The 27,499-nt window shown below is 32.3% G+C and overlaps 1 protein-coding gene and 1 pseudogene across 1 annotated transcript in view; one reads left to right on the top strand and one right to left on the bottom strand.

The window, feature by feature from the left end:
* Positions 1–531: 531 nt before the first annotated feature.
* Positions 532–27,499, bottom strand: part of LOC148617308 (nuclear pore complex protein Nup93-like) — a 39,173-nt gene continuing 12,205 nt past the window's right edge. The window contains exons 12-24 of the mRNA XM_088584926.1: positions 24,917–24,994; positions 24,404–24,582; positions 22,773–22,964; positions 22,252–22,378; positions 13,478–13,550; positions 11,187–11,231; positions 10,121–10,237; positions 9,121–9,239; positions 8,295–8,412; positions 6,913–6,996; positions 4,882–4,952; positions 3,304–3,370; positions 532–1,438 (exon numbers count right to left, since the gene is read on the bottom strand). Of these exons, the coding sequence (XP_088441052.1) occupies positions 1,319–1,438; positions 3,304–3,370; positions 4,882–4,952; positions 6,913–6,996; positions 8,295–8,412; positions 9,121–9,239; positions 10,121–10,237; positions 11,187–11,231; positions 13,478–13,550; positions 22,252–22,378; positions 22,773–22,964; positions 24,404–24,582; positions 24,917–24,994 (1,390 nt within the window). The 3' untranslated portion in view covers positions 532–1,318. The remainder of the gene's footprint in view (positions 1,439–3,303; positions 3,371–4,881; positions 4,953–6,912; positions 6,997–8,294; positions 8,413–9,120; positions 9,240–10,120; positions 10,238–11,186; positions 11,232–13,477; positions 13,551–22,251; positions 22,379–22,772; positions 22,965–24,403; positions 24,583–24,916; positions 24,995–27,499) is intronic.
* Positions 16,546–18,626, top strand: LOC148617309 (uncharacterized; annotated as a pseudogene).

A 27,499-nucleotide genomic window follows, 5' to 3' on the forward strand; every position in this document is an offset into this window, starting at 1 on the left:
AATAGAAATAAAAAGTGTTAGAAAAATCATAGGATTTAATGCTATTGTATATCTTGAATTGAGAGTTTCTAGAAGATCTTTAGAATTTTTCAGGATTCACATTGAATAAATACAACTACTGGAGTAACGTGTCACAGTAGGACTGGAGACCCTCTTTGACAGCTATGAGTAAAGAAGTTAAAAGTTTTGAAAGAGGTTTGCTGGTACATTTTGCAGATTCAGTTTTGTAGCGTTGTTTGTATGGATTATTGTGGAGTTTAGGAGTCCAGTACAATTATGTTGGTAGATTATAATTGTCTTTAGTAGACAGATCATAAGAGGATAGCAAGGATCTATGGTTTCTCCACTATTTGAACAAAAACAATGTTGTTTTGGGCTTTGTCTGCTGGTATGACAACATATTTGTCATATAAAGTCAAAAATGTTTTGGCTTCATTGGGGTTTACCTTAATGTTTTTTTCATTTTACTGTATTTTAGTCTATTTTGTGGATTTCAACTTACCTTTGCTTATATGAATAAGAACTATAACATTCTTTAATTGATATTTTATTGTTTCTGTTGCAACATGATGAACAAAAGATGACATATGTTTTTATGACAACAACTATGGAAAAATATTTTCTATCATTACACATAGCATTGTTTTATGAGAAATTAGTTATACTGTAAGTTCAGATACTGTTGTGTGCATTTATTACTGTAAATTTGCATTTTCAAATAATTGCAGAATAAAAAAAAATCTCTTCAAACATATTAAATTCAGAATTGTAAGTTTTTATCATTAAAATTTGTGGTGTATCAATTTTAGTGCTGCTATGGAAGAAAAAAAACTAGGACACTACAGTGAAACCTGTCTAAAATGACTACTGAATCCAAAAACCTGTCTAAACCAGACATTTTATCATCGATTTATATTGATTTAAATGTATTTTTAATCTTGGTATAACAAACACCTCTAAAAATGAACATCTTCAAAAGTCCAAAAGGGTGTTTAGTTTCACTGTAGTTTGATGACTGTAAAATAAAATAAAGTAAAATAAACATAAATTTGTGACCTAACGCCCCATCAACCCAACCATCTTTTGTAAAATCTACTGCTGATATTGCATCAACAGTAACCATTGAAATGGCAATCCTAGTTTTTAGTGAATGAAGAATTTCAATTTTGCACAATTTTTTTTTAATAATTGTATGCCTTAAGATATAATAGTTCATGAAACTTTGATTTTTTGCACCAGTATTGAATTAAATAGATAATATACCACAATTCAAAGCACTGATTTAATTCACAAGACCACCAATGCCCACACAATAGTGTCAGTTCATAAGAACTTCAATTTGCACCAGTCTAGCATTAGTATCTCCTGGCAATCTGTAAGGCAACATGCCTGCAAACATTATCAGAGCTCTTGCCTGACCTCTTATCACATTTAAGTACTGAAAAAAAATATGTAAATGTGAAGCTTGTAAATTCAATGACTAATCAAGGAAATCACTACAATGTTTTCATTATCAGATTTCTATTGCTATATTTTTAAAACACATACTGACAATGGATTATTCAACATATTGTTTGGACCAAAGTAGAATATCTGTGTGTTTTCAGTTTTCTGACAATGGTTCTGTTTTTTATACCAAACATTTTATTGGCATAAAATAATACATAACCAGGATATACTAGGACTTTCATTTGTTTTCTGCTTTAATAACAATGCAGAGGTTGATCCCTAGGGCAAGTATGGACACGTTGTTCAAGCAAAATATAGTTATAGTCAAGTACTTGTCCAACGGCTCCTAATTCCTGAACCCTCCTTGGGTGGTATAGCACCTTTTGATACAAGTACAAAAGAGATTCATTCACTAATAGTCAAGTTACAGCCCAAACATCATGAAAATATTTGTGTTGTTCCCCCTTTTTAGTCCCTTATTCCTCAGCAGTTTGGGTCACAACACCCAAAATCAACCCCAGCTTTCCTTTGGAGTAATGGTATAATCTCATACTCCAGCTATATTCCAGACATTAAATATATGCAGACGACAACAGCATGATATTATTATATTACAACAATTTATTGCAACTGTATAAAAAGTTTTGATAAAAATAAAGTACTTTGCCAAACTACTCTACCTAACTTTTATTTTGATGAAATAAGAAACACACATGTATTCTAATTTGGCCTTAATTATTTCCCAAAATACTGAAATGTCAGAATTCTGATTTATGAAACATTTGAGATCAAAATCTTATTAGGGACATTTCTAACCACCGAGTAGTGGTTTTTATGTCGCATTGTTTTTCTTTTTTGTATCAGTTAGCATTTTTTACTTTAAAAATATAATATATATATATATAATGCAAATTTGTATTAATATTACTTGAGATCAAGATAAATATCTTTCTAAATGATATTAAATTTAACATCATTTAAATTAGTGGTAGTCCAAAAGATTTTTAAAAGTGTTAGTCTCTGTAAAGTCAGGCAGTGAGTTAAACATGGTATGAAAATAACCTACAAATTTGAAAGTTTAATTTGACTATTTGCACCATCAGAATCAAGGAAATAAGACAAAATTTTCCATATCATTTTGGTAAAATGAGTTATAATTTCATTGAAATAGACGGAAAATGAACTTTTCAAGGGCAGATAGCTCTATCAAAAATCTCATTTTTCTAACATTCTATTGAAATTTTTTTAGCAAATCTACTGATGCAGACTTCATACATGTATAATAGTGTTTACAAATAAAGAAATCATCTTAGAGTGAAATTGTATTGTCAGATTGGTGGGTTTTTGACATGCATGTTGTTTCTGATTTCTCCCATTTTGCCTGATTCTTACAAAATCTAACACTTAAATACATTATGTTCTATAGTCAAACTTGGGTGGTGTGATAATCTATCATTTAAGAAATAGAGTTAAATCTAAGTGAATATTTTTGGCAAGTCAAATCTGAATTTTATAATGGAGAGGACTAATGCTGATCTACACACTAAAATCAAAGTTCTTTTGATGTTTTGCAGTCAAAATTTTCACATAACAAGATGTTGTATATTACAAGGATCTAAAAAAACTCCCACTCAACCTAGTCCTACCATGAAAAGTAGATTAATGATAAACCTGGAAAGGAGAGACAAGGCATAAATCACCATGCAAAAGCAATATATCAAAATAGGAGTATTGCCTCCTACAGATGCTGTTCCAGACTAATAGACAGAAAAGGTGATTGCAATATAGCCCTGCAATAATGAGTGAGTTAAAATGAAAGTCTAAGAAATTGCAACATAATCTACAAACACATACAGATTCTTTGCCTCCATCATCAGCTCTTCCAAGACGACTTGAAAAAGGACTCTGAGATGCAGTATTTCTGGAAGAGTATGATAAAGCAAATTAAATATTTTAACTACATACATGTATTTACAAGTGAATTTCAACTCCTTCTATTGCAGCAAGAAATGTGTTCAAGATGAAGTTAACATAGATGCCAACCCCTATTTCGATACAATCAGTAAAAAAAGTCAGTAATTTGGCAATTTTTTCAGTAACCATCATGAAAATTGAAATTTTTACAAAAAACAAAGCCATAGTTTTGTTCACTATTCGAAAACATTAAGACTCATCTTAACCAAGATCAATGATATTTATGAAACCCGAATGCAATGTATGATCCCCATAGTGCTTATTTCAATGGTATCTGCCAAGTGCCTAAACGATTAAAATACATTTTCGAAACCAGGAATGGTTCAGACAGGAAACAATCTGTAAAAATTAGACTGCTGACTGTAAGACCATATCTTCTTTACGAAATTTGTAAAAATGTGAAAAAAACTGTCAAGGTTGGCATCTATGCATTAAAAGCCTTTGCACCCTCTGAACACTTTCTGCATTCATGAAATGACAAAATTTGCACCCACGTTCAAGTCATGATTTAAATAAGTTCAAATTTTCAGGACATATGACCTAATTTCTGTTATTTGGGTTAGCTTAAACTTAGAATCAAGTTAGTGGAGATCCCAGGTCAAATTTCTGACCTTATATCTTTGAAATTTCATTTACCTGACTCTGTACCTTTAATCATACTCATTGACACTTCATTAAGGAGTTTTGGTTATCCTCATGTGGGCAACTGATTTGAACCTTGGAAAAGTCCAGGACCTCCTACTCTTAAAAGTAATTTTGGACAGCTGTTTACCATAAATCTAATAAGCTAATTCCTTAATTTTGCACAGGTGTATAGAGTACCCTGTAAACCATGTGGTTGAGAAAGATGCATTGCCGCAACATGACAGAAAATAAGCAACATAATTTTCTATCATGACGGTCATATTAATACTTTAACAAGATCATTTCAAGGCATAGATAGCCTCAAATCTTCATATAAAACCAAGAAACTTTAATGCAAACTTAAATGTTATGATGCGACTGAAGTCATCACTACAGAAGTCCTATGGTTCACATCATGAACTCCTGGATTGTTATGGTGTATCCATCTGCACCATGAAAACTGATTTGTTCATTGTGTCACAGTTAGTTGCTCATTTGTTTTTGTGACTTTGTATGTATTATTTTAGTTACTGAATGTTCTTTGTTGTGTATGTCTGTTTTCCATGTTTGGTCTTTGTCCCTAGACTACTTTCTCTTTATTTCCGCTAGAACCTTGGTTCCCTTGATTACTCTTTAAAACCTAATAAGTGATTGGCATGCAGAAAAAAAGCAGATGCAAAGACTAAAAAAATATATTATTATGCCCCTATCTACAGTTTTATTTTTATGTTGTTTCTCATTAAAAATTATATATCACTGCCCAGCTGTAGAAACAAGGTGATAATTAATTCTAATACATTTCACATGCTCTATTTGCTTATGTTAATAACTTACTTAGCATTTTTGTAGCTACTGTGTAAAATATTCATAGCTGCTAATAAAATATCAGGTAGACATCTTCTGACCTAAAAATAGAAATGTTCAGTGTAGTTATCTCCCTTTTGACAAAACCTTGGATAAAGTAATATAGCTATTTCATTATTTCAACAGTACTCTGTATCATGTTATATAGTTTATACCAAATATTTTTCAATTAAATATAGGTTCTCCCGCATGTAGGAGTGGTTTATTTTTTTTCTCAACTTGAGATGGTAAAATCTAGAGATTTTCAACATGCAAGCCTTTAGTGAGCAAGCTGAAAAATACATATTTGACCATGCAGAAAAAGATATTTAATCAAAACTTGGCGAATGTAAAATAATTTTTCCCCACAGAATAAACAAGAAAAATGTATAACTAGTCAGAACTTTTTTATGGACATTTAGTCACCTCCTTGATCCCCGAATGAGTCACATACACACTTATTTTGTAGTCACTGCTTCTCCATTAAGCATTCAGCATATAGAGATTGTGACAACTAGTTGGCTCAGTTGGAATAACTGTCAAAAGTTATGTGACATGCCTACTTGCAGGATGCTGCTGCTATGAACTAGCACAATAAATAACCAGTTCAGTGAGTCATACTAGAACAAAGCATAGTACATGTATGTTCGATTAGTCACATGATCTTGTCCCAAAATGTATGAAATATCTGCCACAGGATGTCAAATTACCATCAATCAATCAATAATTTTAAGTTGGTTTCCTTTTAAGCTGTTAGTTGTTAGTAATTTTGATCATGACAGTCTTCATCCTCTGACAAGATTTGGATACAATTAACCAAGGTTTTTCCTGATTTACGCTAATACTGTGATTTTTCTAGTGCTCTTCATTTTTGTCATTGACAGAAGACTTTTCAAAATGACGAAAATAATCTATCCTGATTTCGTCACCTGAAACCTTTGAAGGTACAAAAAACATTAAGAGCTGTAAGATCAACATTAGTTCAAGTGGTGAAAATGACAATTTTATTACCACAACCTTATTACAACTCTCAACCTCTCAACAGGTGTCAAAATTTTGAGTGAACAACCACCTTATTCGCCAATTACACAAATCAGGCACATGGAGTAAATGTCGATCTCTTGAGTACTCAAGCATGACTTTAAGGTTAATAAAGATCAAATGCTGGTAACAATTTCTGCAGTGAAAATTCCTTTATTTCTTGTTAACTTTATATCAAAATGACATAAGAAGTTATTTATCATTTATTTTTGTACTTCAAACTTGATTGTAAGCCAAAATTAGGGTAATTTAGTCACTACCCCAGTGTCTGCATGTTGGCAATATTTACGATCTTGAAAATATCAATGAACTCCTCAGGGACCAATACTAAATATAACTGCGAAATAATGACATAAATTTGTCATTAACTCGGTCATGATCCCAAAAGCACAGTTGAATTAGTGCTAAAAATAAAATCTCATGAGGTAACATAGGGGAAATACTTATTTGAAAGTATTTATATCTGTCCAATGCAAGTAGTACTGGTGCATGTTAAAGCAGTCCATATCTATATCTACAGTACACTGTGCTAGATGTATTTTTGTGTTTTTACAAAGTATGGCCGTGCAGAAAACCACATTTTTTATATTAAAAACATTTAAAATTATGCCAGGGATGTATGTCCCTGTTTAAAGTATAAGAATGTAAGGGGATTTCTATTTTTGATTCTTAACGGCTTGGGAGTTTCTTTTTTTAATAAATCTCAGTTCTGGATTGTCTGGAAAACATGCTTGCAATAATGTGCTTCATTCATATGCAATGAACATTTAAGTTTTATTTCATGTCTTTACACAGTGCTGTAAGTAACAGATGATGCTGAAATATCTTATGTAAGATGCAATTACTACTTTTAAAAAATATACCATTAAAATGGTCCTCATTTTCTCACTTGAAAGTGACTAAAGCTTTCAAAATCCTGGAAAAAAAGCCTGCTTAATACAATGTATCCTAGTCTCATTTCATGTCAAAAAACCAATTTACCTCATCACTGTAGTGTCTGAATGCCATTACTTTGTTTTCCACAGCATCCGCAGTCAGAGGAAGTAACTGTAACTGTTTTAATACCTGTAATAATATATGATACTAGAGATTTGTAATACTTATAACACTGAAATATACCAGCTGTAAATATATATATTGGTACTATGAAAGAAAGAAATAAAAGATGTTTATAAATGAAAAGTGACCTTAAAAAAGAAAAAAAACTTTGTGCCAGTCCATCATTCAGACAGAATTGAACAGAATATTCCATGTTTTTAGTAAAAGCTAGTTGTGTTTCTTTTGGTTCTGTGACTCAAATATGCTGACCAAATCCAACTAAAGGGTAACTTCTTTGCTGAATACAGTCGAACCTCGTTAAGTCGAAGTCGAAGGGACCATGCAAAAATGTTTCAGTTATCCGAGGTTCGAGTAATCCGAGGTCTATGATAAGCTGGAAATACTAGTAGTTTGGTCCATGATTGTTTCTGTAGTTACATCATTTGTTGTACATGTACATGTACTTCACTTTACACGGTACTTCGTAATGTCATGTGTTTCATATCGGAAGACAATTTTTTTGTATGTTGTATATCATGTTTGAAATACTGAACGGCACCGAGTGTTTCAGTGAAATATCTTTTTTATTTTTTCTTTATCAAAAATGTCATAGTTCATAACATGCTGATTTGTTTGACTCACGATCAGGAGTATCGCCAAACGACGTGCTCTACAATATTACGGTAAAATTTCAAACTCACTAGCGAAACGAATGTAGTCGTTGAAATACCCTTACTATCGTCTGTTTGATGTTTCATTAAATAGTCAGATACCATAATACAATTCATCTGTATTTTTTTTTATAAAATTTTTCAAAATATCAAAATGTCCAATATCACTGTTAGTGTAAATTCCCACGTGTTATTAATAAAATTCGTTTCTTTTAACAACACGCGCAATTTTAAATTAATTAAATAAACAAATCAAACCATAAAGAGTGTCAACAAATTAATTTTAAAAGCCAAGCTAATTGTTGTTAAAACACACTTCAATCATGGTGGGTAATAAAGCAATCAGTTTTCCGACTAATTAGTTGACTTCGAGACATTGGGGTTAATTAACCTCGAAGTCCTATCGAGGGGACTAATTGATTACCTTGAGTTATCTGAGGTTTCGATTCATCCGAGGTCAAATTGTATTGGAGTAAGGGGAGTTTTGCTGGGACTTTGTAATTAGTTCGAGATATCGACTAATCTGAGTTCGACACATAGAGGTTCGACTGTATATTTACTAAAAACTTACACATATAAAAAAAATAAGGATATTTTACTAAAATTTCTTATCTTACTCTATTGTATGTATTGGGAGATAAAATCATAACTTACTCCCAAAGCTTCATCCATTTTTCCTTCATGGAAACAATCAAAGAAGGTCAAAAGGTCAAGGAGCAGGAAAAAAGTACTGGCATTTGACAGATTACTATCTGGTCCTAATGACTTGTACCTGTTACAAGACAAATTTTCAGGTTCATATCAAAATATCTGTTATTTTATGCATACATATTGGGTACTGTAAAAAAATACAGCCTGTATATGCATAAAAAATACTGTTTCTGTTTTCTGCTGAATATAGGCAGAAAATCATGTCTGTTTTCAATTAAACTAAAAACTTACTACATTTTTTGTACATTGTTATAAAAGTTGATGAACTGAATTTTTTACTGATATTCCCTGGACAGGTAATGTGAGACTTTATACATATCATCAAAATGATATATACACAAATAAAAGAATGATAAGTATTAATTACAGGGTTGTTTTAAGATAAAATTATTGATTCAAAACTTCCATCATAAATTTGTAGTCCAATTTGTTATATCCATCTCCACAATGAAGACCAATTTATTCCTAAATTTTGATTTATCTCATCCATATTTTTCCAAAATTGACATGAATTACGTAGTCATTGTTTCTTGAAAACCGGTGAAGTCTAGGTTGCTCATTTACTATTTTTTATGCATATTTTTTTTATTTGCCTTTTTTTTGTTTGTCATTTTTGACTTGGTTTTTTCTTTGCTTCACTTTAGTTCCAATGGATTAAATATTTTGTTTTATTTTCATTATAATAAGAACTTAATTTCTAGCATTTTGTGAATGCATAGAGATTGCTTCACCAACTGTTGTTTGTTTTTGTTTTTTTTTTACAACATACCTAGCTGCTATGGATACAGCTAAAGACCTGAGCCTGTCTCTTGAAGATTGAGTTGAGTTGGCCTGTGACACCACCTGACTAAGTAATTTGTTCAACAGTTCCAGAACTTTGTCATGTTTCTGGAATAAAATAAAACACTATCAAAAATGGTATAATGAAATGGCTAACTTACTAAACACCAACAAAACTATGCTTCTGAAAGGGGCTAAATTGTAGAGAAGTTCTAAATTGGTAAGATGAAAATTAAGTACATGTATCTGATAACAAATTAAAAACTGCAAGAAAACAGAAAATATGTTTCAGACTCATGCACTATCTCCACTTCCCTAATAACCAAATTCTGCAGAAACTGAAGACATCCATAACAGTTTATGTAGACCTATTAAGTTGATTAAGATTTGTCCCTTCATCACAGCCTTATTAGTTTAGAATTATTTGAATTGTGGAAATTTTGCCCAGATGAGAAATAAACAATCTTATTAAGTACCAGTCAATATAATATTCAGACACTTCCAATGGTAAGGTGAAGAAAAACCCATGGATCAGATGATGCTTTTATGGTCTACATATATTTTTATGTGACAATAGTCCTTTCTGTATTTAGATCTGTACTTTTGAGAAAACTACACTTTGACTTCCCACTTAAGTCAACCAAATCAAACCAAATCAAGAACAATAACTCTTGCAAAGTGCTAATTTCAGGTACAATCTATATAAATTTCATCTTAAAAGTGCAACCCCAAAATGAAAAACTAAGACTGGTTATGTGATCTATAAAGGTTTCTGAACAAGAAATAAAACTGAGTTTGGTGGGTTTTTGCCATGCATGAATCACCTCTTGACTGCAACTTAAATCTTTAATAATTAGTGAGAGGTCCTTTTCTTAACAGATAATATATTGAAAATATCAAATATATGAAAATTTCTGTGCTCATTTTGCAAATATTGGGGTTATATTTTAAACAGACACATGTTATTCACGTTATAACACAGGCTATACCTTTGCTAAATCAAATAATCTGACTGCGTCTTCAAACAAACCCTTAGCTTCTGTATCCTTGGCAACCAAATCTATAATTTTCTGTGTGTCACCATGGAATTTATCTATAGCACCAGGCTGGAAAGCATAAAATAAACTTACATGAACAATTATGGTTTATTTTGCCATTTAAATATTTCACAGTAAATATAAGTTTCACTGAGACATTCTTTAAATTGATAGTTTTCTTTATACTAGAAAAACTATGCTCACTACATTATACCTTAATTGCCCATGACCTTCAAATTGATTTTGATCAACATCTAAAACTGGAATTAGGCAATAGGAGTATGTAATTAAGATTCTGTGGAAGTTTCATTAAATTTCATTCAGTGACGTAGAAGGATTTATGGATAAGAAATGGCAACCTCCATGTCCCAATACTCATGAATAAGGATAAATGGATAAGAGATGTGTGTATAGGAAGGATGGTAGTATGGACAATCCCATCACTATATACTCCCACTTTGCAAGTAGAGGGTATAGTAATTAACTATAAAAACTGAACAAAGTTCATTTGGTGATACCCCCACTCCCCTCCCCTTTCCAGAAAGCATATAGGATATCCCAAAATATATTTAAACCATTCAGATGAGGAAAAAACAGGAGGTATCATTAAATGAAGAATCTGATAAAGTTTCATCAAATTCTTTTCAACAATTACAGACAAGTTGCGGATAAGAATAGAGTCCCCCCTCCTAAGTCAACCAATGACCAAGTCCATATTTTGCAGCAGGAAACCCAAAAAATCATTCAGATGAAAAAACAAAATAGGTGATGCACAATGGCATCATGTAACAAAGAATCTGTGAAAGTTTCATCAACTTCCATTCCACAGTTTGAGGGGAATTGCAGATTAGAATGAGGATGGACGAACTGACTGACGAACAACATAATAACTATATATCTCCCACTTTTCAAGTGGGGGTATAATAAAATATTGGCTATTGTTAATTACATGATTATTTCATTACTCTGTAACTGATAAAAAAAAAAAACAACAAAAACACCTGTCTTAATTTCTTACCCGCCTTGTTCCATCTCTCTCTATCTTTCCCAGCAACATTTCAAACTAAAAATATAAAATATGTCGACTATTAGTTAGTACAGTTTGTTGCTATCTTACATTCAGAAGCTTCATATTTTTGTTCATTACAAAGACTGTTCTTTGTAAATAGAGGGTAACTAAATATCATTTTGATGGAATTCATCTCTGTGGGCCATGCTGAGGTAAAAATCCTGTACATGTGCCATGCTTAACAAATTCAATTAATCATGCAAAACTCATTACAGTCGAGACACAGTTATGCAAAAAAATCAACATTTAAGGTCAAAGGTCACCAACTATGGTACCCGACACATTGTCTTTAGGTGATCTACCCACACGTAAAATATCAAAAGCCTACATTGTAAAACTTGGACAGAACTTTCTATTGGATGGACAGAGCGATCAATATAGTGCAACCAACACCTTTTTTGTTGGTGCCCTAACAACACAATTACCGAACTGATAACTATGCAATAGTGAAAAAGAAACGCCCATATAATAACTGGCAATATCAAAGCATAAACTGGAAAGTTCATAACATAAATTACAGCGAAAGAATATACTCTATTGCACCAAGAGATATTAGTATATACTAGCAATTAAATTGATTGACTTTAGTTTAATATCCATTACTTTATATTTTTAGGACAATGCATAACACCCAAACTTATACTAACTCATTAATTAAACAATAGCAAAAAATGCTAAGAGCCACATATTTTAATAATATCCACTTCATTGTGATTTTATATATGCTTATGGCAGCTCAGTACATGCCTTGTCATGTTCCATGTGATATTGCTGTACCAAGCTGATATAATTGTTTTATTACATTTCTATGTAGAAATTTTAAGAATTTTTCACTTTAAGAATAAACGTGTCAATATTCCTATCCCAGCAAAACTCAATACCTATGCCTTTCAAAATGAGTTGCATTTGTTTAATTATATAAACATCTGTCTTATCCCTCCTATGATTAAAGATTTTTAACGTTTATTTTGATTCTTAAGTTGTTTCATAATATTTATTTTCACTTGTTGGGTTAAACAGAGTTTCTAGTGAGCTATTTGCTGCATATTTCCATTAAGTTTTAGGAATTGATTGTCTGTTTTTATTTATTAATTTTCTCTACACACGATTTCGTTAATAATGTTATTCCCTCTGTAATGTTCAAGTTCAATTTACTGATAAGAGGTAGCAGTTACCTCTCTTTTTATATTTAGTCTGAATTTGTCTTCATCACGATTTAAAAAAAATATTGTGGAAAACATTTAATTTGGTCCTTGCATTCAATTATAACCATAATCTGTATGTATTTGTCTTTGGATGCCCTCTTTTTAAAGTGAGCGAATTTAGGCAAATACCTAAAAAATAGACATATTTGATTAATTTAATTAATTTATTAATTTATCAACTGATAATCACTTTGATAATTTTGCTACATAAAACACTTTAATCATGAATATAAACAGCTGACTACAGTCATGCAATTTTGTAAGGTTATTGCATGAATATTGGACTGAGCAGTATATCATATTGGATGAGTTTAGGAGTAATATACTACCAGGTCCAATATTCCCCAATTTTCATGCAATAAACCTTTTATTATATAGCAATATTTTTCTGTGTTCCTGATACAATATTTTCTGTTTTATAAGTGATTTTTCATATATTCTTCTAATATTGCACTAGGTCCAATATTTCCATATCTGAACTAGTGCAATATATTTTTTTTAATGTCAGAGGATAAAATATTTTTTGTTTGTTTCTGTTGTTACTTGTTTTTTTTTAATATTCTGTTGCTGGTATATTTTCAATCAATCTCAATTCATTCTTGGCAACAATCCACTTGTAAAAAATGTACAAGTCCTTTTTTGCGTAATTAACTGTCGATTGTTTCTTCTGTTGATCAATCAAATCTTTCACCCTGTTTTTATCAACAAGTCTATTAAGTTCATTTGAATCAGGTTCAGGTGTTTCTGACAATTCTCCCTTTTTCAACAGAATGGTGATGTCTCGTTCTGTCATCTTTGATTATTTACCAGACAAAAAGCGTGCAATATGAAAATCAATATTCAGAATGCATCCATACTTTTCCCGGAATTTATCTTTAAAGGCCAAGGCACGGAGTAAAATATGGAAATATACTGCTCGATTTTTCACCATGGACTAAATAGGGAAAAAATATTACTATATAATAACATAAAATATGTCTCAGAGATCGTTTAAAAACTATAAAATATGAATGTAGTAAGATTTATAATTCTTACCTCCCTTGTGTCAAGAACCAATTCACTGACACATGACATAAAGAAGTTTTCTCCCCTAGGTGTCTTCAGATCTCTGTGGAACAATTAACAGAATTAATATTAGCCCTCACACATACATGTATAGAGTAACTACATGTAAAAGCAACAAGTTATTACTTTGAACGAAGACAAAAACTTGTGTCTTAATGGAATAATCCGATACGATGGTACAGCTACCTGTCTGGCAAACACCAGAATAATCTGAAAACCTGTCTAAACCAGATACTTTTTAAGTCCTTTTATATCAATTTAAATATATTCTATCCTTTGAAAACTGAACACCTCTTTAAAAAGAACACATTTCAAAGTCCCAAAGGAGTTTGCTTTAGACAGTTTTCATTGTATCAAAACTACATGTTGATGAGTACCTTTGTGTAAAACAAATGAGTTGAATCTGTCAATTAAATAAACAGGAAGTAAAGGAGTATGTTCAAAAAATATAAAAATCGACCCCAAAAAGTAAAGTGTTTCAAATAAATTTGAAATTGCATCATTCATAAGTTGAATATGTGCCTTCATCAAAAACGAAGTTTCATTGCTGTTAATGTGTGTGTTACACTATAATTGTTGGTGAAAATAATGCATTAGGAAAATTAGTCGAATTATGTTAAAATAGCTTATTTCATGACACATGTTTATGTAGAAAGTATAGAATGTATTTGTTGAACTCTTTGATACTTATATAAAAAAAGCCTTCTGTACCATTACAAATTCTGACGAAAGATTTTGTTGTTCGTAGCTTGCGCTCTATATTTTTGGATTAAAAACTACCCATAATCTCATTTTTTGTGAAAATTCTTCAAAAACTGTGTAGAAGTAGAGTTTTGTGCCCTCCTTGTGACAAAATTATCACACATCAGCATGTATTTTCTAAATAAATGTATTAGTATTCAGATAGTATTTTACCTTTAAAATAAGTAAATAGAAATTTCAAATAGTAAGTTGAATCTTTGGCAAAGTAGTAGACAGGAAACTAGTGTTAGTGAATTTACCCCTTTACGAGTGAGATGAAACATGCCAACCAGTAAAAGTACAGGACTGTTTTAAAAACACCAGTCAAGACACATATAAGAACCAGATATGCAGAAATAAGTGATGTTGTACTAGGTATACGCCACTTGTTCCATATACATTTGTACATGTAAGAATAAAATGGTCCACAGGACACAAACTTGATATGACCATAGATCATACTACATGCAGTTAAGGGCAAATATGGACACATATGGACACATCATTCAAGCTTGATACAGATTTGAATTTTGATTGTGATTAGTAAACATTTGCCACAAGATTAAATTTGATCAGAATCATAGTGGTCCCCAATTTCTTAATGGTTCCATTTGCAGCTCTTCCTTGGGAGGTATGACACCAAGTGGTTCAATTTGAAAGAAATCCATTCCCTTTAACTCCAGTTATCATTCAGAAATCAGAAAAATGCTTGTTTCTGGCCACTAATTTACTCCCTTCATATCCCTTTACCAGTAATGTTTATAATTTTGGGAGAAGAAACATTCCACAGATCCAGCTGTAAAACATTGTCAGCACAAGTTCTAAGGCTAAGAAAAATATGTCTGTTCAGGGTTACATTTGAAGAAAAAATAGGGTTGGTAGGTAAGTAAAATCATTTTATTCTTTAAAAAGTATTTAATATAGGCACTTATAGGAGGATCTGTTGCTTTTAAAAGTGCTCATCTAAAAAAATGACAGTTCTGCGGCAATACATAAAAGAAAATACAAATAAAATACATTAGCTATAAAGGGTAAGCAGAAAAAACAGGGTTGGTAGGGTAACCTTTAACAAATACATTTTTTTCTCTGGCCTTGTGGAAGGAAAGCAGTCTGCTCACATACATCCTTATTTACAAGAGACCAACTGGTGATAATCTTCTTCGATAGTATAGTAACTGTATAGAAACCTGCAGGTATGACGATATATTTTAGGTTTGCTTGTTTGTTTGTTTGTTTGTTGGGGTTTAACACCTGAGCAGCAATATTTCAGCTATATTCAGGCGATGAACATGATGTGAATAATAAAATTAACATGAAATAATGATAAAATGGAAAACTGGATGGGCCACAAGGATAATGGGGTCGACAAATTTGATTGCCACTGGAAATAGGGAGAGGTGGGTAGAATCGGGCAATTTAGCCTCCTGTGGCGGAGCCCTATGGTTCCTACTCCGAGAGAATACCACAGTAGGGTTTTTTAACGTGTGAGGAACGTGGCATCTTTCCCAACACGGTGCACCACTATAGTTTGCGGTCAAGTTTTCCGTATTACAGCCTGACAACCCCAGCATGTAACACACCAGGGGTACCCCATTCAACCACCTGGGGCACACAACCCAGTTGCTCTGTGGGCAGAGCACCCTAGCCCCCGGCTAAGGTTCTGAGCACTGTTTAGTCACCTTTTACGACAAGTTTAGCCCTGCTGCAGGCCTATTCTTTTGACATCCGGACCTGCACGGGTCCAATATATTGTAAGGTGAATACTTGACAATCTTTTATTTCATCAAGGTTTTTTTTTAAATTGAAGTAGCAGGTCACCACAATATGAGCATTTTTTTATCAATCAATGAATTTAATGTTTACCTCCTTGTTATGCTTCCATCTTTTGTTGAAATAATGTACTAGTTTTATAAAGTACTCAGATTTCCCATAAAATGGGTCTCCACTTATACATTTTTTTACAAATGAATAAGAAGAGAAGTAGTAAGTACACATAGACATTTCACTTTAATAAATATTAAAGAAGATGACCGTTCAATGGCATTTTCAAAATCTGATTTGAAAGCTCAGGATACTATCTACTGTCACTTGTGTTACAAAAAACTGAAATGGAAGTGTCTGACTTTATATTGCTTCATCAAGGTGTTTGATAATTGATAATAAGATTTAGCAGGTGACCTCAAGGGGACCATTTTTCCATTAAAAAAAATAAAAATGAACATGATATAAACTTCCTTGTTAGAACATCCTTCAATGATATATCAATAATTATCAATTTCCTGTTTAGGCACGATGGCTTTCCATTTCTAAATTTACTAACATGTGAAGACAAGAGAGATGTTGAAATGTACAAGTTCACAGACAATGTAGTCTAATAACCAAGGAGAAGAAAATTTCCATGGCATTTTCAAAATTAAAAAAAGGTCAGGAAATTATTTACTGTCATCTGTGTGAAGTGGACCAAAAACTGTAATGGAAGTGTCTAGAATGTCAGTTGCTCATGTGTAACAAGTGTTACGAAAAGATTCATCCAAAATTCAAAAATGCCAAGGACCACAGAGTAATAGATACTAAGGATATTGGAAAATATGTGGATCAATGGACAGAACCTGATTTTTCAGACATAAAATGCAGGCAATATGAGGACTAAAGCCTGCTGTCTATATTGTTCCACTTCCACACTTTTAACATGTCCTGTGTGCATTGCTACAGGTCATAAAGGTCATGAATTCACGGAGATAAGAGATATCTACTTAAAGAAACTTAAACAGCTCAAAGAGAAGTTGAAAAACATCGAAACCAGGAGACAAAATATTGAAAGACACAGCAAAGACAATGTGAATCAAAATGCAACTGAAGTAGAAGAGTAATCAAGGGAACCAAGGCCATAGCAGTAATCAAAAGAATGTAATCCAGGGACAAAGACCTGAAATGGAAAACAGACGTACACAACAAAGAACATAAAATAACTAAAATCATACATACAAAGTAACAAAAGTAAATGAGCAACTTGGACTCCACTAAAAACTGGGAGCATGGACCAGGTGCACTGGTAGGGTAAGCGTCCTCTGCTTTTTTAGAAACACCCGCCGAATTGCTCATAAAAAGTCAAGTCTGGGGTAGACAAACAAGGGAAGGAAAACTATGACCCGTTGAATAAATCAGTTTTCATGGTGCTGATATCAAAAAGTGTTACATGCAGTTCAAGATCAAAAAGAAATATGGAGAAAAGCTGGAGAAAAGTATGCTAAGGAAATGTCAGAAGCAGTGATAAAAAGAATAGAAAACATGAATCAAAACTTGTCCATGGCAAACACAGCACTTAATCAGAGTAAACTGCAACTCATACATAAAGAGAAAATGTCAGAGGAAATTATAGTGGGTAGAAATGCTTCATTTTTTTTTTGAAATGTTGACAATTTATTAGAAAATGTTGAAGAAGATATGCCTGGGTTGCAACCACTGAAATTTAATCCTATTCTGAATTTCATTGCAGGTAATATGAGTCATCATAAATTCGGATATCTAACAGACGATAGAAATAAGTCCAAAACATTACAAAATGTAAAAGTAAGAGTAAAAAGAGAATTTATAATAAAGTTAAATTACTGCCATGATGTAATTACTTGTGACAATGGAACACTTTGGATTTGTGATCAAATTGCTGAAACTATAGTAATCTATAAGCAAAATGGGGACACTATTACAAAGCAAAGGACTCTAAGTCATCACATAACTGACATGCAATCTTTTTCCAATAATGTGTTATAATGGCCGATAAAACTTCAAATCTAAAGATCCTCAAGAGTGAAGAAAGGAAATTCAAAGGTTCCAAATAGAATGCTTACCCTTACTTCATTATATCAGTTCATGTCACATCAGATAAAAAAATTATGGTGGGAGCAATGAATACTGAAAAGGCATTTCTTGCCCATAGCCGAAAAGTTGTTATAACATTTGACAACCATGGAAATCTGGAAAGGTCTTGGGAACTTGATGAAAACAATACAAAGATTTCTATTAATCCAAGGTATTTAGCAAGTACCAAAGATGGTACTGTCTTTGTGGCAGACTGGCTTTCAAACCATAGTGGCAGAGTAGTGGTTCTGAGGGAAGATGGAGGAATACTGAAAACCATCACTGGACATCCAGACAAACATAGAGATGGAATATTATTCAAACCAAATATCATAAAACGAACACCTGCCAAAAACATTCTTGTCTGTGATTGGAAAAATAATACTTTATGTCTACTTAATAGATAAGGAGACTTTCTGACATACTTTGACACCCAGACTATTGGTATAACAGACCCATCCTGTATAACATTTAGCAATAGTGGGACATTGCTCATTGGAACAGCTTCAGCAACCAAGAAGCCAAAGTTGTATGAAACAGAATTCAATGAAATTATGGTCTCACTAACCACTTCTAACGTTTCCATTACTTTACATGTTAAAAAAGTAATTTTCAAAGTCTCACTGTGAATTCCCAGGATAAATGACATCTTAAAGTTGCATACCGTTGCGAGGCTTGGAAAATATGGCTTCCAAAATCATTATGCTAATGATATGATGATAGTAGAAATTCTTCACAAAATTTACTTGAATAAATAATACAATGTACTGAAAATCCACATTTTTACCTGTTCTGCTAACTGACAGCATGGAGGCAAATTACTCACACATGTAAACAATATTCATACACTTTTGTAGTTAATTACATATATGATTTTAAAGTACACATTCTCAGCTTCATTTTGACTACTTTTAATCATAATACACACAAATAATGCACTTACAATGCATATGTCTAGGTTCAGTGTGTTTTTGGTACTACATAGGGGGGTGGCCATTTGACCCGGAAGTGGTTAGTGAGACCTTAAAAACATTTTATGAGTTTTTATGTTTTTCTTTTTTTACATTTTATGAAAGCTTGTGGTATTGTGAGTCTAATAAGACCAAAACTATCATAATCAGACATAGGACTACAAAGAAATGGTCATTTTTATATCATGCCCCTCAGTGATATTTTCCCTAAATTACTAAAAAATTACAATTTTAACTAACTTGTCACACCAAAGTGATACCTATGATAATTCAAGAAGTTGTAATAGCAAATATCATTTATCATTATAAAAAAAGAACAGATTTCAACAATTTATATCATACTTATTTTATTACTGTGTGATTCTAAGTCTGTGATGTGTGACTATTTCAGTACTTTGAATATCCCAAGAAGTGATGTTGTGTATTTCATGGATGACGTCAAGTTTTGAGTCACTGTTACTGATAAAAATCTTGTTGCTATGTTGTTTTTTAAAATACCTTGCACAATGCACCTCTTAAAATATAGCCAGATTACCAATATCACTATACTGATTTTATGGGAAAATGGAAATAGTGACCAGGAAAGGCAATTTTCCTCAGATTATGCATTTCTCTGAAATATGCCATAATTTAATTTATGGTCTCACTAACCACTTCTAACGTTTCCATTACTTTACATGTTAAAAAAGTAATTTTCAAAGTCTCGTTGCGAGGCTTGGAAAATATGGCTTCCAAAATCATTATGCTAATGGTACGATGATAGTATAAATTCTTCACAAAATTTACTTGAATAAATAATACTGAAAATTCACATTTTTACCTGTTCTGCTAACTGACAGCATGGAGGCAAATTACTCACACATGTAAACAATATTCATACACTTTTGTAGTTAATTACATATATGATTTTAAAGTACACATTCTCAGCTTCATTTTGACTACTTTTAATCATAATACACACAAATAATGCACTTACAATGCATATGTCTAGGTTCAGTGTGTTTTTGGTACTACATAAGGGGGTGGCCATTTGACCCGGAAGTGGTTAGTGAGACCTATCTGAGAAGAGTTATGTTTCCTTCAAAGAAATGATGTTAAGCAGTATAATTAAATTCTCTGGAGATATTTTTTATAAAATGAAGAACCATTACTTAAAATTCTGGTATGAATGCAGACAGACATTACAGTTAACCAAACAATAATACATGTATATTTAATACACAATAATACATGTATATATAGTACACAAAAATACATGTATATATTCTACATATTAATACATGTATATATTGTACACAATAATACATGAATATATAGTATACAATAATACATGTATATATTGTACACAATAAACAGGAATCAAACTATTGTTATTTAAATCAATATGATAAGTACATATAATGAATATGTCAAAGAGACAACAAGCCTACTAGTATGAAAAATGTCAGCTCCATGGGTCTTCAATGAATGACGAAGAAACCCTCACACCAAAGAACAGGCTGCAGCTGGCCCCAAAACAACATTATACACAGGTAAAGTTCCCTCCACACTCCAGCAACATAAAAGTAAATTTAAAGTGAAACAAAACAATACATACAGAGGCCCGAAATTCCTGACTTGGGACAGGCACAAAAAATGTGGTGGGGTTAAAGTACTTAGGCATAATCACAACTCTCACCCTTTCAAATCTGACCACTGTGGAAAAAAAATTTGTAGAAAACTTGAAACTCGTAATTTTCACAATGACTAGATTGTTAACAAGGAAATAATCGGTCATTGGTTTAAATATATATATATATATATATATATATATATATATATTATTGAAAAATAAAAAAAAAGATTTTGAAAGTGCAACGTACATATTTACAAAAAAAATATTAAAAAAAAGAATCAATAGGATTTGAAAATAGGCATGTTTAATAAACAAGAATTTTGATAAAAGCAAAAAGAGAACTGAAGTTTAAGTGAAAAAAAAAAAAAACAAAAAAAAACAAAAAAAAACAGTCCTTATCGGTTTTCAATTCCATAAAATACCCTAGTGGCAGATTTCAAAAGTGAAACAAAGTAGATCTAAAGAGACAAAACTAATGTGTTAGATTAGATAAGAAGGTGATTCTCATTTTATATAAATAGACATAAGAAGGGAAGTAACTGCAACGTCAGAGTCAATTTAAAGTAAAACAAGAGCATTGCTCCAGGTTCCCCATTACAGAAAAAATGGAATTTCTTAAAGTGCATGAGAGCTAAAACTTTGACTACTGACCAAAAAAGTAATAGGTGTATTCCTAACCTCTGTGTTATCAACTGGTATATTTTTCATAAAAAAGCACAAAAGCTTTCATAAGTTAAACCCCAGAAACAAAAGTTTACAGAAAAAGTGCATATGACCCAGAGCTTTTGACATATTGACCCTTAAACCAATAAGCGGGTTACTGGTACAAATTTCACCAAAAAAAAAAAACAACATAGAACTGTTCAGAAAATTTGCAAAAATATTTCCAAGCATCAAGACAGGAGGGTAATTCAGAAACATAAAAATCAAAATATGTAGCTGTAATGTGAAAACATAAAGCAGAGAAGAAGTAGCTAACAGAATACCAATACAAAAAAAAATGAAAATAAGGAAAACAAGATGGCAGACACAAAATTAAATCACTTGCTATATAAATTCACAGCTTGATAGGACCCTGGAGGTCAACATTAGATGGTATTACACCTTGTGGTACAATTTCAGAGATCCATTCACATTTACTCAAGCTTTTATTTGGACATCACGAAAATGCTTGTTTCTGGCTCTTCATTCAAAAACGGTACAAGTCACAACCCCAAAAATCAATTCCAAACTTCCTTTTGTGGTATAGCATGCTGTGGTATATTTTCATACAGATCTAAACACATATACTCAACTTTTAGTTCGGACATGAAATGTTTACTGAAGAGAGAGAGGGAGTATAAAAATAGGAATGGTTCCACCATACAATGAGTTCAAATTAGACAGCAACCAAATTTGCTTACAATGTACGCCCTACAGATAAAGCCACATTAAAATTCAAAATCAATCTATCCATTGGGAGTACAGGTAACTGAGATGAAGTATAGATGGCCAGACACAGTAACAGTGACTCAAACTTACCTACTGATTGAGTAGGGTTGTAATTATATTTACTTTACCTGAGGAAGTAAAAGTATTGTAATGCCTCTCTGGCATCAGTGGCCTCAAACTTTCTTGTGTAAGTAGTTATCAATCTAGTAAAATTCAGCCTCCGTACACAACCATCATCCGAGTCGTCCTTTGTCACTGCAAATGTGTAATAAAAAGTTGTTCAATATTTTTCCATACTGGTAAAAATCTAAAACATGATAAACCAATTGACTTGATTGTAATTCTATTAGCTTGAATTGACAGTTCACTAATACATTTCACGATGAGAAAATTTGAATAGGCCATTCTAGATAATCTGAATTGAATATCTTATGTAACAGAAACAGCAATCAATAGGTACTCTACCCAGACACATTATTAAGTCTCTGAGGAAACTGGGGGTCACCTCATCTCTAATATGCCATATGCCTGACAAAAAAACAAAAAACTGCAACTTTTAATGTCTAGCATGAAATCAACCACCTTCTGTATTAGAAGCAAGCACACAACCTATCAACAAACAAAGAAGTGAGCAAAGAAAAGTACTTACATAACTGAGCCTGATTGGATTGTGGAAGTAACAACATCTTAGATTCATACAAGACGAGGGCCACATGTACTGCATGACAGAGTAACCTATCAATCCGTGACATAAATTCTATAGCTGCTTCAAACTGGGCTGTTAGTATAAGTACTTGGAAATATAAAAATGGTTGTTGATATCCACTGAAATAGTTTTCACCTGTGAAAAAGGAAATCAAAAGCTACTTCATGTGAAATCATACAAGTAAATTGTAGGTAATTAAGCATATGAATGTTTTTGAGGTTGTAATACCAGAGGATTTTGTAAATATATTCTTAATGATTTTAGGCTTTTCCTTTGAGGGACTTTCGTTATTTGTACTTGTTGATAATGCACAGCTTATGTCTTGACCAACGGTAATAAGTGAGACTTCCTAAAACACACATTATGTGTCCACATTCACATTTACTTTTCAAATGCAAACAATATTTCTAATTGATTGATTGATTGGTGTTTATTGCCCAAGCAGCAGTATTTCAGCTATATCTGTGTGAAGAACATGAAATGGATGACAAAATGAACATGAAATGAAAAATGAGACGGGACAAAGATAATAGGGTCAACAAATTTCAATTGCCACTGGAAATTAGGAGAGGTAGGTAAGGTTGGGCAATTTAGCCTTCTGCAGCAAAGCCAGGCTCCTTCTCTTGTTGAATACCACAGCAGGGTTCTTTTATGTGTGAGGAACATGGCAATTTTCCCAACGTGGTGCAAGACAATGGTTTGTGGTCAGGTTTTCTGTATTATTGCCTGACAACCCCAGCATGTAGTATGCCAGGGGTACCCAATCCAACCTACTGGGGCACACAGCAGGGTTCTTTTAGGTGCAAGGAACATGGCAATTTTCCCAACATGGTGCAAGACAATGGTTTGTGGTCAGGTACTCTGTATTATTGCCTGACAACCCCAGCATGTAGCATGCCACGGGTACCCCAATCCAACCTACTGGGGCACACAACCAAGTAGCTCTGTGGGCAGACTGCGCTTTTCCCTGGCCAGAGTTGTCAGTGCTGTTTAGTTAATTTTTATGACAAGCTTAGTGTAATATTTCTTTTTCAATTAGACAAGAATGTTTCTAATTATAGCTAACTTCCTGTACTCACAAGTGGGTGAGATAAAATGTTGCATCAGTTAAAGGTAAGAAATACATAGGAGCAAGCAGTGTATTGTCTTTAAACTACAATATATTTGAAATCATTCACAAAGGAAGTGCAAGATTTAGAAATCTTCACTCACAATGTAACAAAAAAAAATTTTAATTCAGTATAGATGATGATATATGAAAATAAAAATAGGTTTTAATGGAACAATAAGTAATACACTCCCCCCCCCCACCACCACCAAGGTAAAGAGGGGAAAACAAAATGTTCAAAATGGTTTACCACGAAAACTTTATTTTGTATTTCACCGGAAACTGCACTTAATCTGTATTTCATGTATGATACTAAACAACTGTACAAAGTTAGATTCATGGATCCGTTATTAAAATATCATGCGGAAACTGTTTGGGGATGTTCAGAAGGAAAGATGGCATGAACTTTTTGAAGGTATCACATGCTAACTTGCCACATTGTGGGATATAAAAATTACAAACATACCAAAATCTTCATACAACAAGCTCTGTAACTTTTTCAGTGTAAAACTGTCCTGATTATGCTGTGCATCATTATCTGTTTGAATTTGACACAATTTTAACCACAAATAATCATCTATTTTGTCAGCTATTTCTGAGTGGTTCTCTTCTGGATCACATCGCCCAATCACACAGTATACTGCCCTGAAAAGCGAAAAAGGCAGGAGTTATCACCCTAGCTTCACAGTTGGAGTATTCATCTTCATTTGAAATTGAAGGGATAGGGGATGATGGGGTGATATGCACATGGATAAAAAAGGTTTTTCTTTTATTTCAGAAAAGCATTAATGTTGATAATTTTAAGTTCAAATATGTCAAATATGTCAGCAATAAATGTTAGACAGAAAAAGGATATTTGGATAGCCTTCTTCCATTTCAACAGCATGAAAAAACTGAACATGCAAGAAATCTGCAAATACTCATCAGACTTCCTAGGTGTACAATTGATAAGCTGGATAAAACTAAAATCAAAATCTACCTTTTAAAAGGATCTGGTCCATTTTTAACAATTCTTCTGTACTGTAATTGGATCTTTTGTTCACTTGTAGAACCTAACCTATAAGAAATGATTCAAAAGAAATATTTTTTTAATTGCATGAAATATTAGAACAATAAACTGATTTGAAGGGCTTAATGTTAATATATATAATTTTTTGTGTGTATTTTTTTTTTTATTTTTTCTTTTGTTATGTGCTCCTTTTATATTGGTATTGCATTTTTTGTGTATTTTTTAAATTTTTTTTAATTCTGTTAAGTGTAATTAGGAAGTTTTTGTTTGTTTTTTGTGTTGTTTTTTTTTTTATTCTATTTAGAAATGAAAACAAAAAAAATAAATGGTTTCAATTAAATACTTCCTGACTGACCTCAATTTCAAACCAATTGAAAGTTGTTACCATAGATAAATGAGCAATTATGAACATGATGAAAAGATCAAAGATCAAAATACATTGTAACTAATTGATTATACCATTTATCTAAACTTTAAAACTTAGAATAAATAAAATTTCAAAACAAAATAAATGTTTAAATTTTACAATTCCAGTATTTATACATTTTTATTTATCAGTCCACATAGTGTAAGCTGTAAAGAAATTAAATTTCAAATTTGACACTTTCAGTATTAATAGAAATATTATTCATAATAAAATTTCTCATGGGTGGCTTTTGTCCTGATCTCCTTAATACAATAAAAGTTAGAATTGAAATTAAAAGTTTCTAACCAATTTGAAAGAAAATTTGTTTGTGGTTGTGTAAAAAATTCTTCTTCATGTTTGCTGATTATTTGATCTTATCTTCCACTGTAACTTTTGGCAAGACAAAAAACCTGACTTTGATGTGTTCAAGGAAAAGCTTTTAAAAGCTAGTCATTCTTATATGAGTAGACAATTTATAATGAACTTTCTTGTGAGGACATTGTTTTTAACTTTTTTTAAAATCAGTTTGACTAAAACATCATGTATATAGTGTCTTAAGTTTTTAACAATTATCATGATCTTGAGTCCAATAAATCTATTTAATATAATCATCATTATCTGACCGATGAACCTTGGCGTATTTTTTGTGAATAATATAATAAAATACTCCATGGCAATAAAACTTTACTGGAATATATGTGGCAAGATATAAGAGCCATCTCTCCGCCACAAGACAAACATTTGTTTTTAATAATCAATGTTAATTAATCATGTTAATCTGTTAATTAACAGCTTCATTTACATCATACTTTTTACCTTTCTGTCAAGCGTGCAGACAATTCCTTTAACTAATTAAGTCGATTCCAGACTGGATATGAAAATTTCCGGATTTTACCATAATAAAAATCGCCAATGTGGGAGGGCTTTTAGGGCTGCCAAGGGGCCTGAGAGAACCTAGCATATTTTTGTTCCTTTTTGCCTTATTGGTATTATTTTTTATGCTGTACACAGACAAAAGTTTGTCACATGGTCAAACACGCGTGGAAGGACAGACACTATTATATACCTCCTACTAAGCGAGGAGTATAAAATCTATCAACCTACCCTTGAATAAACCAAAAATCTGTCTGAACCAGACACTTATTTGAAATTCTTTCAAAGAGCTAAAATGTATTTTGAATCTTTCTAAACCCAATACCTGCCCAAGCTAAAAAACTTTGCAGTCAAATATGGTTTCAGCTTCAACAGGTTTCACTATATTGACATATTTCACTTTATAAATAGCACAGTTCCTTGATCATAGATTGATAATTCAGTTCATTTTTCACTACACCAAAACATTAATTTTATTGTGCTTGCAGACCTTTTCTTCCCTATTTTTTTCTTGTCATTTTTCATTGTTGGAATGGTTGACTTTAGGATGCTCACTGTTTTTTTCTGATCTTCAGACTCCTCTGGTTTTATCCATTTCATATCATTAACATTTTTTGTCCAGTGACCCAAACTTTTCTTTTCATAAAAACATTAAAAACACCACCTTAAATGTTATTTGGGAAGTTTCTATGAAATCCTTGTTATTTCTTCAGTGTTTCAATACTTATGAAAAAGAAGAGTAATCAAGGGAACCAAGGTTATGGTGGTAATCAAAAGAATTTAATCCTGGGGCAAAGACAAGACATGGAAAACAGACATATACAAAAAAAGAACATAAAGTAACTAAAATCATACATACAAAGTAAAAAAAAAGCAAATGAGCAACTCGGAATCCACTAAAAGCTGGGAGCATGGACCAGGTGCACTGGTAGGGTAAGTGTCCTCTGCTTTTCTAGAAACACCTCCCAAGTTGCTCATAAAAAGTCAAGTCCGGGGTAGATGAAAAAGGAAAGGAAAACTATGACACATTGAACAAATCAGTTTTCATGGCGCATATGGATACACCGTAACGATGCACGACTTCATGATGACGACCATAAAACTTTTGTAGTGATGACTTCAATCTTGTAGCAACATAACCTTCCTCCTGAAGCCTATTTGTTAGAATTCTAGCGCGATACAGCTATAAAGTCAGCCTCATAAGAGTGAAGGAATAGGTCGGCAAGTAGAGGAGCACAATTTGTTGCCATTGGAATGCCGACTGTTTGTTGAAA

This window comes from Perna viridis, chromosome 5, assembly GCF_037379345.1.
Source record: "Perna viridis isolate PV_CMFRI_1.1 ecotype Kerala chromosome 5, ASM3737934v1, whole genome shotgun sequence".
Classification (NCBI taxonomy): Eukaryota; Metazoa; Mollusca; class Bivalvia; order Mytilida; family Mytilidae; genus Perna; species Perna viridis.